Source organism: Panthera tigris, chromosome E3 (genome assembly GCF_018350195.1).
Source record: "Panthera tigris isolate Pti1 chromosome E3, P.tigris_Pti1_mat1.1, whole genome shotgun sequence".
NCBI lineage: Eukaryota > Metazoa > Chordata > Mammalia > Carnivora > Felidae > Panthera > Panthera tigris.
This window is the reverse complement of record NC_056675.1, coordinates 32,090,740-32,101,488: the sequence shown is the minus strand read 5'-3', so window position 1 is coordinate 32,101,488 and position 10,749 is coordinate 32,090,740. Positions and strand designations below refer to the sequence as shown.

Here is a 10,749-nt window from a genome sequence, read left to right as displayed (position 1 = left end):
GCTAATACTCCCAAAAGTTAACAGTGGATATCTCGAAGTGATTTTTACAATTTTTTTTTATTATTCCAGATTTTCTTCTGCAAGTTTTCTACAATGTTCATTTATTTTGCGAACAATGTATTTTAAGTTTTAAATTATTGTTATTAAAATACCATGAAAATAGTAATAAAAGTGTCCCTTTTACCAGCTGTCCCTGTCCCTCTTCCCAGCCTTCTCTCGTGACTCGACTCTTTATCACTCCCAATAAACGTGGCCTCATCATGCTACTATTCCTTCCAGTATTAACTAGTATTGCTTAACTTCGGAGTAATCCTACCACGCAAGGTGATGTAAAGATGAAAACATTCTCGGGTGACAGGCATAGACATCAAGTTTTGAGATGCGTCGAAACAAGAAGCTGTTTACCTCCCTCCGTGTATTTATTCTCTTGTGGTTCGCTTCATCCCTCCACCCACCTGCTTGGGGACGTTTATTTACTTGACGTACGCATGCGCACTCCTGGAGACCGGTGGAGGCCGCCGGGCTGGGAAGCCCCGCCTCCCGACGCCGATGATTGCTCCGTTCCGCTAGAACACCCCCTGATTGGTGGCCACGGCCCCGGCCCCGCTGCCTATCAAAGTTGGCGGGAAAGCGGACTTGGGGCAGCATGGCGGCGGCGGCTGTGGGGGCAGCGGACTCCTTCGCCCGCGGCGGCCCAGTGGCTGTGCGGCTGCCGCGGTCGCCGCCGCTCAAGGTGCTGGCCGAGCAGCTGCGGCGCGACGCGGAGGGCGGCCCGGGCGCGTGGCGGCTGTCGCGGGCGGCGGCGGGCCGCGAGCCGCTGGAGCTGGTGACCGTGTGGATGCAGGGCTCGGTGCTGGCGGCGGGCGGCGGCGAGGCGCGGCTGCGGGACCCGAGCGGGGCCTTCGTGGTGCGCGGCCTAGAGCGGGTCCCGCGCGGGCGACCCTGCCTGGCCCCAGGTAACGGCAAGACTGGAACGCGGGGCGGGTCCCGGTGGTGGGCCGCTGGGGGCGGGGCCTGGCCGGTCCCTCGCCCCGCCCCCCTCCCCACACCCCCGCAGTCAAGCTGACCTGCTGGTAAGCTTCGCCCGCACCCCGCGTAGACGCTCGGTTCCGGGGACTACCCTAGTCGCAATCTGCGGTGGAGGTACCCCCGGCGTCGGTGTTTGTAACAAGGCCCTTGCCCACAGGTGATTTTTCTCCCCCATCAGGGTTTGGAAAACCCTGTACCGGGCAGCCTCTGTTCATCCCTGAAGTCTAGACTCTTGGAGAGCTTTCTGCTGCGCCTCCTTCGCGGAACTGCCTTAGGCTGTAGTTCTTTAATGTTTGCCCCTTAAATCAGCTCAAACGCACCCCGAAGGCTTGTTCGGACTCATATCTGGCCTCCACCCTCAGAGCTTTTATACGTCTGGGTGAGGCTGAGAATTTGCATTTCTTTTTTTTTCTTTTTTTTTTTTTTTAATTTGTTTATTTTTGAGAGAGCGCGCTAGCAGGGCCGGGGTGGGGGGTGGTTGGGGAGGGTGGGGGCGGGCAGAGAGAGTAGGAGACAGAATCCGCTGCGGACTCCAGGCCCTGGGCTGTCAGCACAGAGCCTGAGGCGGGGCTCGAACTCAGAACAGATCAGGACCTGAGCCTGAGTCGGATGCTTACTTAACCTTAACCGACAGAACCCCCCCCCCCCCCCCCCCGGGAGACTAAGAATTTGCAATTCTAAGTAGCTCCCAGGTGCTGCCGATTTGGATGGCCTTGGGGCCATACTCTTGAGAACCAGTAGGCCTGACTACTGGAGGGCCGGGATGGGTCTTTTGGACCACTGTATCTTTATACTTAGGTTGAATTCTTGGCTCTGCTCTTTTCCAGCTGAGCTGCCTGGAGTGCTTAACCTTTCTGGATCTGTCCTGCCTTTGTCAAAAAGGGGCCTGTTGTGTGGATCCAGTTAAAAAAAAAAAAAAAAGAAGGCCTTACCGTCATGCCTGGCTCATCGTGAGGTTTCCAAAAAATGTGATTATTGTTACTATGAAGTGCTCCTTTCCCTTCTCCCCTCACCTGACCTTGCCCCATCCTTCAGACTTGTTCTGCCCTCATCGCTGTAGCATCACTCTAGCACAGGGTCAGCAAACTACAGGCTGCTGCCTCTTCAGAGGGCTGTGAGCTGAAAATGTTTGGGCTTTTTTTTGTTTTGTTTTGTTTTGTTAGCATTTTCAAACGGGAAAACAATCAGGAGGTTTCACGACATGTGACAAGTTTAAGAAATGGAAGTGTGTGGAGGCTGGAGCTTTGTTTGAGAAAAACAGTCTTGGCACCAGCAGGGTGGGGGTGGTTGTGAAGAGGAAGTGGCTGGAGAGAGTCTGGAGTAGAAGCCATGGAAGGGGTCCAGGGCGGAGGATGAAGGCCTGATGGAAAGGAGGGGGCGGGCATGGTGGCGAAGGAGTAAGGAGACCATGGAGAGACGCCGCTGCAAGGGGAGAGGAGGGGGGTGTGGGTAGAATGAACACTACGGACCGGATTGTCTCAACTCGGGGGGAGAGGACTCACACCAGTGAGCTCGTCCACTTAGTTGTGTGTTCCTTCGTGTAGATTTCCTCTTAACCTCCCCTGGTTGGGATCTGCTTGGGCATGGTCGTCTTGCCTCGGGTCTTCAGTCATTCTTTTTCTGAGGGTTCTGTGACTCCCAGCGCGTTAGAATTATTCAGAGGGTATCGGCAAAGTGTAGTTTTAGAACTGGCCCCTGTCACCGAGGATCCCCATATGGCTCGCTCCGGTGGGATCTGGAGGTGGGTTCAGAGAAACCTAAACCCATCGTGCACGGGGTAGAAACCCAGAGAGGCAGGCGTCTGCTTGCCAGGCTTCCTTCAGCCAGAGCCCTGGGGCCTGCCTGCAAACTCAGAAGCCCTGCGACCAAAGCAGCCTCGCAGGGGCACGCATTGGGGGCTGGCAGAGAGCCTGCCCTTCCTGCTGTGTTTGGGGTTTTTTACACAATTGAGTTGTGTGTGGTTCGGACTGGCCAAGTTTCGCTTTCAAGGAGAGCCACTTCCCCCAAGGGAATGGGAAGATTTGTGGTTCATATGTCATTAGATCGTCCTGATGGCGACCCACTCTCTTGTTCATTTGCTCTCTTGTTGATTTGCTGGGATGTGCCCGGCCGGTGGCAGGGATTGGTCCCGGGCAGTTGGAACAACAGGGTGGCACGGAAGGGTACTGCGGCCAGCTGAGCTCTTCTGGCATCAGCGGACCGTTGGATTTACTTTGTGGCTGTCGGGGGGGTGTCTTTGCAGAAAGAGGACTGGACTGGCCCTGTGCACGGAGACCAGCCACATACCCTGTAGCGTTTGGGCAAGAAACAGACATAAGAGAGAAGCTGGGTGGGGGAAGGGGGGTTGCCCCTGCCTCAGAACATCCTGGGATGGGAGTCTCTCCCATCCCTTGGGCGTAATTGTTTTGCGCATGATGGTAGCTTGCTTGAATTTTGTTACAACATTTTTAACCCAGGAGCCAAAGAAGATACAGGTGTCATCGTCCACGTTAAATGTTGAACTTACTGTCTATGTATGTATATATGTATGTAAATAGATATACATCTATTGTCTATGTGTATATTAGATCGATCGATCACTGACTGCCTTGGCATTTTGATTTCTCCTCTCCCCCCCACCTTTTTTGTCTCTAATTTGCCTCTGATAAAATTAAGCTCTCTGAAGGACGGGGTCTCCGTTTTGTGTTTGTTTTTGTATCAGTGTGAACATCACCATGGGCTTTTCTTCTTCCAGGAAAGTATGTGATGGTGATGGGAGTGGTCCAGGCGTGCAGCCCTGAGCCCTGCCTTCAGGCCGTGAAGATGACCGATCTTTCCGACAACCCCATCCATGAAAGCATGTGGGAACTGGAAGTGGAGGATTTACACAGGAATATTCCTTAGATGACATTGGAACCACTGCTAAAAACAGCAGAAATCCTGAAACAATTTAGGTTCCGACACCATGTGGATTTCACGGGTACCGTCCTATGTCTGTTTCTTAAAAGTTTCTCAAAGAGCTTAGCTTCGGTTGCCCAAGGACTCCGGAGGTAGGATTTCTAAACGCTGGGACACTCCACTTAACTCGGCCCTCGTGCCCCTTGCTTTGACGACTGTTTGCAGATGAAAAGCAGATGTGTGCTCTGTTTTTGTTTTTTTGCTTTTGTTCCCTTTTGGTTTGCGTGTGTTAATTCCCTTTAAAGCCCGCAGAAATCTCATGTTACATTTTCCACGTTTTACGAGTGCTGATAACTTTTTCTGTTGCTGCTGTGACCCTGTTTTTACGATGCAGAATCTGAATGTCACTCCTTGCCGGTGGTGATTTGATGGTGGTTGTGGGCAGGGAAACAGACTTCCGGAAATGGGAATGACCTCGTGGCCCGCCTCTTCTCCCATCAACAACTTCCATATCCAGTTTGCAAGTCAGACAGCGTTTTCCTGCTGTGGACACCAGCAGCCTCTCAGAGACAGTAGACGGTTCTCGTCTCTGAACCATTTAAGGTACATTCCTTGGAGATATGGATGGTAACACCTGTCATTCTTCCTCACTTGGAGATGTTGAAACACTCGGAAAGTTTCTTGTTGAAACTAAAATCAAGATTGAGAATGACTTTTAGGCATTAACTAAACTTCTGCATCATAACTTTTAGTGAGACACCGTAAGGGAGCGACCTTCTGGTGTGGAAGCTTCCCCCGCCCCCCCCCCCATTCTCAGTTTTATTGAGATATAATTGACATACAGCATTGTAGAAGTGTAAGGTGCACAGCATGATGATTTTAGAGTTCTTACGTTTTCTGGATGGAATGACTTTCTCATGATCAAATTCAGTGTGGGTTTCTGCTCTCTGCTGCTTACCATGCCTTATTTTTCCTGAGATTGTAAATATCAAGGGAGTCAGATGATATTCCTACATTGCTGTAGAGTTTTGTTGGACTATGGATCATCTACCACTAATAAATTATATGATGTATCTTTTAAAAAATGGACTATTTCGGGGTTTCCTAGCTGGCTCCATCAGTAGCACATGCGACTCTTTGATGACCCACGATGATATTACTAACTAAAGTCCGTAGTTGACAGTAGGGGTCTCTCTTTGTGGTGGGCAGTTCTGCAAGTTTTACAAAGGCATAATATCATTTGTCTACCATGATAGTATCATACTGAATAGTTTCACCACCCGGAAAAACCTCTGTCCCACCTTCTGACCCTTCCCCCTCCCTCAACCCCTGGCAACCACGGATCTTTCTACCGTCTCCATAGTTTGCCTTCTCCATAATGTCCCAGTTAGTTGGAATCCTACAGTATGTCGTACTTTCAGACTGGCTTCTTTCACTTAGCAAAACGCATCTAAGGTTCCGTGGGTTTTTGTAACTTGCTTGCTCATTTCTTTTGATCGTCGAATAACACTCCCTCGTATAGATGTATCCTGGTTTGTTTACTTGTTTATTGAAGGACATTTGTCTGGGTCCAGTTTTTGCTGGTTATTAATGGAGCTGCTGTAAACATTCATGTGCAGGTTTTGCGTGGACACAAGTTTTCAGTTCGCTGGGGTAAATGCCTGGGGTCACACGTGAGCCCGTATTAGCCTTGTGAGAAACGGCCAGACTGTCTCAGTCCTATGTGGCTGCTGTAACAAAATGCCATAGATGGGCGGGGAGGGGGGGTGGTGGCAGGGGCTTAAAAACAACGGAAATCTATTGTTGACAGTTCTGGAAGCTGGGAAGTCCAAGATTAAGGTGCCAGCAGATTCAGGGTACTGTTTCCTGTTCCTAGATGGCTGTCCTCATGTGGCACAAGGGGTGAGGGAGCTCTCTGGGGCCTCTTTTATCAGGGCATAATACCTTCATGAGGGCTCCACTCTTGGACCTACTCACCTCCCAAAGACCCCACCTCCAAATACCATCACACTGGGGATTAGGTTCTAGCACACGAATTTGACAGAGGGGACGCATATTCAGTCTACCGCCTGCCTTCCAGAGTGACTGCCCCACTTTGCCTTTCCATCGGCCACGTCCACGAGTCCCCGTTATCCCATATCCGCACCAGCATTCGGTGTTGTCCGTGTCTGGGATTTCCTATGGTTTTCAACTTGGGGTTTTTTCCCTGATATTTTACGGATTTTTTTTTTTTTAAACTTCTAAAGGTAGGGCAAATTGGAAAGTACATGTTTTTATCACTGATCTGGGCTCATGGACTGCTTGAAGCTTGTGTCAGGCCAGGTTCTGTTCAGTTTGGGGATTTTTCAGGCAATGTTGCCGAGCTCCGTCACGAACTTTGCGGCGGAGAGACCTGAACGTGAGTCGTTCGTGTGTCATTAAACTTGCTGTGTGACAGTGAGCAAGTTATCTGACGTCTCTGTGCTTTAGTCTCCTCATCTATAAAATGCAGATTTTACCCAGCTCCTGGCACGGACAAGAGGAATGAAAGAAGAAGCACAAATAAATCACTTGTACGTGCACCTGGCACATGGCAGGCACCAAAATGATCGTTTCTGGGAGGAATTTGTGAGTTCTTAACTTACATCCAACAACTGCCTTTAGAGAAATGTTTTTTTAAGAATAGTTTTAGGTTTATAGAAAAATTATGGAGACGGTACCAAGAGTTTCCATATACCCAGCCAGTCGCCTTTATTATTAACATCTTATGTTCGCGTGGTATGTTTGTTACAATTAATGCACCAACAGTGAGATGCTATTATTTAAAACAATTTTTTTTTTTTTAAGGTTTATTTATTTTTTAGAGAGAGAAAGAGCGTGATCTGGGTAAGGGCAGAGAGAGAGGGAGACACAGAATCCGCAGCAGGCTCCAGGCTCCGAGCTGTCAGCACAGAGCGCCAGGCCGGGCTCAAACTCACAAACCGTGAGATCATGACCTGAGCTGAAGTCGGACGCCCAACCGGCTGAGCCACCCGGGTGCCCTGAGCTGCCATTATTAACTAAAGTCTGTACTTTATTCAGACTTCCTTTGTTCCCCCCCACCCCCGCCCCAATGTCCTTTTTCTGTTCCAGGATCCCATCCAGGATACCCCCTTGTATTTAGCTGTCACGTCTCCTTAGGGCTCCTCTTGGCTGGCACTGTTGGCCAGCTTTGATGAGATGGACACTTAATCCTGACCTGGTCCATGGGATCTCTGCTCTAGGATTCTCAGCCTAAAACCGAATTTCACAGTTGTCCTGGGTTCCCCTGAGAGCCCTTGCACCAGGCTACACGACATAGAAGTCTGCACTCCCGAGCTTTCCCCTTCTCTGAAGTCTGCTTTCTGCTCGAAAACTGACCCGGCCTGCCGAGAACCTTGTCCACCATATCCTGCCTCGTTTGCCCTCCCCTAACTTTTTGGTAAATAATGCCCTATTGAAAAACGTCCATTAGCCCGATAGTGTTGCCTGGGCAATGACGTGTGTCAGGAGTGTGGGAGGCGGCCCCAGGAGGTGCCGGTGTTTTTCCGACAGTCCCCGGAGGCTGCTGGTGGCTTTCCAGGGGCTCACGGTGCTGGAAGTGTGCCGCCTCAGCAGGCTAGCCGGGCTCTGGTGGTTCTCCTGAATATTAATAGCTCTCACTGTTTCGGCTGGCGTTTCCGCCTTGACATCACTAAATGAAAACGCAGCTCGGTTGGGGGTTTTAGTTTTCTGGTGCCAAATCACAGTTGGTTTATCAGCAAGCACCCACCCCACCCCCCGCCACTTCCCCGCCAGACAAGGGCAGGCTGTGTGCTCCGGGCCGCCCAGCTTCCCTTTTGAAATTGGCTCTTTTCTAAGAACTGAAAATAAGCACCCTAGGCCGTGACTTCACTTTTCTTGGAACTGCTTTACATTAGAAGAAGAAAAAAAAAAAAAAAAAAAAGCAACCTTCATTTAGCTGGTTTTGGATCGCTGAGTTCCCTAGTCATTTCTTCTGTATATTCTTGTAAAGCTGAAGCTTTACCGCAAAATTCTGCATCAGGTGAAGCAGGAAGGGAAAGCAGTGACCCCGTGAAATGGTCGAGCGTTTTGTGTCCTGGCCTGTTCGTGCATGATTTGACGCTGGAGGAGAGGAGGAGCTGGGGCGTCGCACTGTGGGGTCACATTCAGATCCCCAGGCTCTCAGGCATGACTGCTGTGACCCTGAGACATGTCAGGCCACCAAAGGGGCTGGGGCTGGTGTTGCTAAACCTCAGGCCACAGTCCAAACTCACCCGACAGCTGCCCGTTTGCAAGGGTAAGGAAAAAAAAATGCACTTGCAGCCACAGTGACCTACATTTAGCAGGCATTTTGGAACCCGTTCAAGAAGGCGTCTTCAAGGAGCCCCTGCCTGCTTAGGGGAAGGGAGAGAGAGTGGCTTAGCCCCACTCGGGTTGCAGGCCCGGTTCTGGCCTTTCCTGTCTGACCTTGGGCTTGGAGGTCAGTCTCGGAAGTCGGGATGGGTCTTCCCTCAGACGGGATGCGACCCTCGATGCACGTCCGTGGGAACCGGCGTAGGTGTGCCTTCTCACTGGGGATCTCGGGCACATACAGTGTTCTGAAATCAACTGTTAGTATCTCTGTTCCCATCGGAGAAGCCTCCAGTGATGCGATCGTGGCTTACTTATCTCTGCCCTGTGCAGGGCCTTGCAAAACCCACACGGGCTGTCGGTAAATGTCGGGGGAATGGCTGGTTTTTAGGTGGGAAGACTGAGGAAATCCACAGGGAACAGGGCTTTGGAAATCCACACGGAACCACACTTTTCAAATGAAAGGAGCCCCCACAGGCCGTGCCTCACTAAAAGCACCCTTTGAATCAAGCACCCTGGGTAATTTGTAACCAGCCTGAGGGTGCTTGCTAGAATGTTTGAGAGCGTTCTGAAGTGCAAACAGGGACAAGTTGATTAAGAAAGAAAGGCTGGAGGAAAAGACAAGAGAGCCGGTTGAGCCCCCGCCTCCCCCCACGACAATTTATGCAGTTTGGGCAGAGTCTGAAATTTTAGTCCTGTGAGAATCAGTGAACATCTCTTGATAAAAAATGCAAATTCAACCAAGAATTACATGCCAGGGACCGTGCTAGAACATTTACCCTGTTACTTCATTTTATTGTATCAATGCCTCTGGGACGTTCTTCTCCCTCCCCAGCCCCCAAAGGGATGCGGTCCTTTGCCCAAGCGCATCTGGCCAGCAGGCTGTGGCAGAGACAGGTGTCAGGCCAGGTGATGTCCCACGCTGTAGGGGAGGTGGCCAGGGCCTTCACCGAGAGACAGGATCGCTCTTTGCGGAGAAGGTCCCGGGACCCACTCTGGGAGCTCCTGCTCTTTCCACTTAGGTGCTAGCTCCCCCTGCTGGCCGGCCACAGACACTGCTGCCCTGTGCCGTCAGGCATGGGATGACCGCCAGAGACCGGAATGAAAAGCCACAGAAGGAAGCAAAGGAATAAAGTGGGGCCGTGAGATGCTCCACAGCTGTCTGCCCTGGGAGTTTCGCCCATAATGGCCAAGCCATATGGGGGATGGGGGATGGTGTTGGATGGGCTCCGATAGTTCTGCTTTTGAAGCCCCCACTGCCTATTAACTGGGTGGCCCTGGGCAAGTGGCCTCACTTCTCTGAGCCCTATTTCTGTCATAGGTACAGAATGGATGGCTTGGGATCAGAGAAGTGAAGTAGCTTGTCCACTGGGCTGTTAACTGGAATCCCGGAATTCGTAGCAGGTGCGCAAAAAATGTTCGCCTCACTGCTCTACGGCCAAGCACTTACTGGGCACCCGCTGGGTTCGAGGCTCTGGGGACACACACACAGTGACAAGAAGCACTGTTATCCTCTCATGTTTTACATCTGTGACTTCCCACCCTGTCTCGCTTCTCCCGCTTCTAGCTCAAGAAACTTCTGTGATTACATTAGGCTCACCAGGCTCTCCTCCCCCATCACAAGGCCCTTAACCTAATCACATCTACAAAGTCTGCAAAGGTCGCATTCACAGGTTTCAGGGATTAGGATACGGACATCTGGGGGAGGCCTTCTGCCTGCCGGGTTTGCCCTCTGCCCCCGCAAAGTGCACGTCTTGCCAAATGCAAAGGTGCATTCACCTGGTCCCGGGCCCTACATCTCTGAATCTCCTCATCGAAATCTTCTGAGTGTGGTGTGGGCGGTCCTTAGGTGTAATCCATCCCGAGCGCCTCTCCTCGGTGACCCGTGGAGCCCAGGAAACAACTCAGCCCCCAAACTGCATGGATGGCAACCCAGAGGGCCTGCATTCTGGTTGTGCCCCTGATCGTGGGGACCAGAGACGTGATCTAGGCAAGAACGATGAAGAAGACAGAAAGAAGAAACAGGCACTAGCCCGTGGAAATACCAAACCACTAGGCTTCCCTTCCCCCTGGGCAAATAGGAAAAGGAAAGGAGCTTCTCAGAAGGCTCTGTTCCCACCTGTGTCCATGGAGGAAAAAGCGGAAGCGGGAGTTTTCATCAAATAGGTGGTTCCTGTTTTGGAAAGTCACTCAGACCCAGGCCCCTGCCCTGGGGTCTTCTGGTGCATGGCTGTGCCGCCCTCGGGTACAGAGACCGTACCCCTGTACCCCCCCGTCCAACCTGGGTGTCCTGCGCGGAGACCTCAGGACTGTGGCACCTGGCTGATTATCAGCCCCACGTGGGCGACGTGTAGCCTAATCCCTAACCCCTGTTTAATTAGAACTCGTGTGGGCGGGGCTGAGGAAAACGTAAGCATCTAGAAAGCGCTCTGGGTAAGTTTTGTAACCGGTCTGGGGTCGTGACCGCGCAGATATCTAGCTTCTGGCCCGGAG

At 51.5% G+C, this 10,749-nt stretch overlaps 1 protein-coding gene across 9 annotated transcripts in view; it reads left to right on the top strand.

The window, feature by feature from the left end:
* Positions 1-646: 646 nt before the first annotated feature.
* Positions 647-10,749, top strand: part of RMI2 (RecQ mediated genome instability 2) — a 37,838-nt gene continuing 27,735 nt past the window's right edge. For 5 of the 9 annotated variants that reach the window (XR_006212344.1, XR_006212341.1, XR_006212340.1 and 2 more), the window contains exons 1-2: positions 647-956; positions 3,764-4,509. Coding sequence is in view for 1 of the 9 variants with exons in the window: in XM_042971303.1 (XP_042827237.1) it covers positions 647-956; positions 3,764-3,912 (459 nt within the window). In the remaining 8 variants the exon portion in view is untranslated. Of the gene's footprint in view, positions 957-3,763; positions 5,600-9,577; positions 9,652-10,749 lie in introns of those variants that run through there. The other 4 variants (XR_006212345.1, XR_006212347.1, XR_006212346.1 and 1 more) reach the window with 4 other exon arrangements.